Source organism: Cystoisospora suis (assembly GCF_002600585.1).
Source record: "Cystoisospora suis strain Wien I chromosome Unknown contig_5231, whole genome shotgun sequence".
Classification (NCBI taxonomy): Eukaryota; Apicomplexa; class Conoidasida; order Eucoccidiorida; family Sarcocystidae; genus Cystoisospora; species Cystoisospora suis.
Window position 1 is genome coordinate 4,548 of NW_027158022.1, and position 1,597 is coordinate 6,144.

General features: G+C 43.2%; 1 protein-coding gene across 1 annotated transcript in view; it reads right to left on the reverse strand.

The window, feature by feature from the left end:
* The window catches only part of CSUI_009015 (trna (uracil-5-)-methyltransferase), a 4,210-nt gene extending 2,755 nt beyond the window's left edge, over nucleotides 1–1,455 (reverse strand). The window contains exon 1 of the mRNA XM_068069134.1: nucleotides 792–1,455. Coding sequence (XP_067918891.1) covers nucleotides 792–1,425 — 634 coding nt within the window. The 5' untranslated portion in view covers nucleotides 1,426–1,455. The remainder of the gene's footprint in view (nucleotides 1–791) is intronic.
* Nucleotides 1,456–1,597: the final 142 nt, after the last annotated feature.

A 1,597-nucleotide genomic window follows, 5' to 3' on the forward strand; every position in this document is an offset into this window, starting at 1 on the left:
CCCTCGCCTCTATTCTCACGTGCAAAGACTTCGATACTTCGAATATATATCAAGTAAAGAGAACGAGGTGAGATAGATGTCTGTCTATGAGGAACAAAACAAGACAGAAAAGAAAAAGAAGAAAAAGAAGGAGAGAAAAGTGAGAATGCAACAGAGGAGAAGCAAAGAAGAAGGGTAGAAGGGCTGGCTTCTCCTGTTGCTATTCTCATTCTTCTTCGTGCTGTCTTTAACTCCAAAAAGTCTGACGTCCGGGTGTATGTACACTACCACCCCACAGATGAAAGAATACGTGACTGTAACGAACTAACTATCTTTCTACCATTCTTTCTTTTGTTTCTCTGAAAAGGAAAATTTCTTCATTTCTTCTGTCATATCTCAGCCAGAATATCTTTCTTTATTTCTTTCTTTCTTCACTCTCCCTCTATGAATTTCTTGTCTATCGATCTCTTTCTTTTTTCTTTCTTTCTTTCTCTGGTGAAAATATCGTTTTCATCGTCATATTGTTGTGTTGTCTCCTTGAAGAGATCGGCCCCACCCTGCATGTCTAGGTATGCATGCTAGCTCGATCCCTCATCGAGCATTTCCTTCTGCTGCAGAATGCAATCGATGCCCCTTGTAGAATCGATGATCTTCAAATCGATCCAGCCATCGACATGCACACCTCCTCAAGGCAAAGGTAGTAAGTACCTTCTACCATCTCTCTGTCTGTCTTTCTCTCTTTAGATTCTTTTTCCTCATCTCTCTCTCCCTCCCTCTCTTTCTATCTTTCTTTCTTTCTTTCTTTTTCTCACCGCATATGAATCGGACATCCTGAGAGAGGCCATTCCTCTCGGCGTTGAGCCTGGCGTGATGGATAGCCTCCTCAACTACCTCGATTCCTACGATCCTGGGCCGTCTCCCTCCTTCTTCTTTATTTTCTTTCTCTTTCTCTTCTTTCTCCTTGCTCTCATCTCCACCCTCACCCCTCTTCTTCTTTCTTTCTTTAGATCTTTCTTCTTCTTTTTTCTCCTCTTCTTTACTTCTCTCAAGAGGACCTCCTTCTTCTCCCTCCTCCTCCTCTTCGTCACTACTGCTATCTTCACTGTCATCCTCTCGGTTCTCCCTCTCCTCATCCTCCTCTTCATCTCTTTTTCTTTTTCTTTCTCGTTCTCTTTTCTTTCTCTTCCGAAGCGCTCCGGCGTCCATATCAAACGAAGAAGAAGAAGAGAAGGACCGAAGAGAAGCAGGACGATGAGGATGATAAGGAAGAAGAAGAGAAGCCTGTCGTGAAAAGAACTTTCTGAACTTTGTCCCTTTCTTTCGGAGAAGAGCCGCAGCGCATAAAGCGAAGGTTCCCGTTCCACAGCAGAGATCGAGAAGTCCATACCTCTCCCCTAAACTCTCCTCCTCATGCAGATTTGGCAGGAGAAACTCCAAGGCCGTCATGAACAAAAGGGGACATGTCACGCTATTCGTCTGGGGAAAAAGTCAAAGAAAGAAAGAAAGAAAGATGAGAGAGATAGATATATGAAGATACAGAAAAGAAGACTTGAGAATAGACGCGACGACGAAAAAGAAAAGAAAGAAGAAACAAAGCGGTACGAAGTGAAGGAAAGGA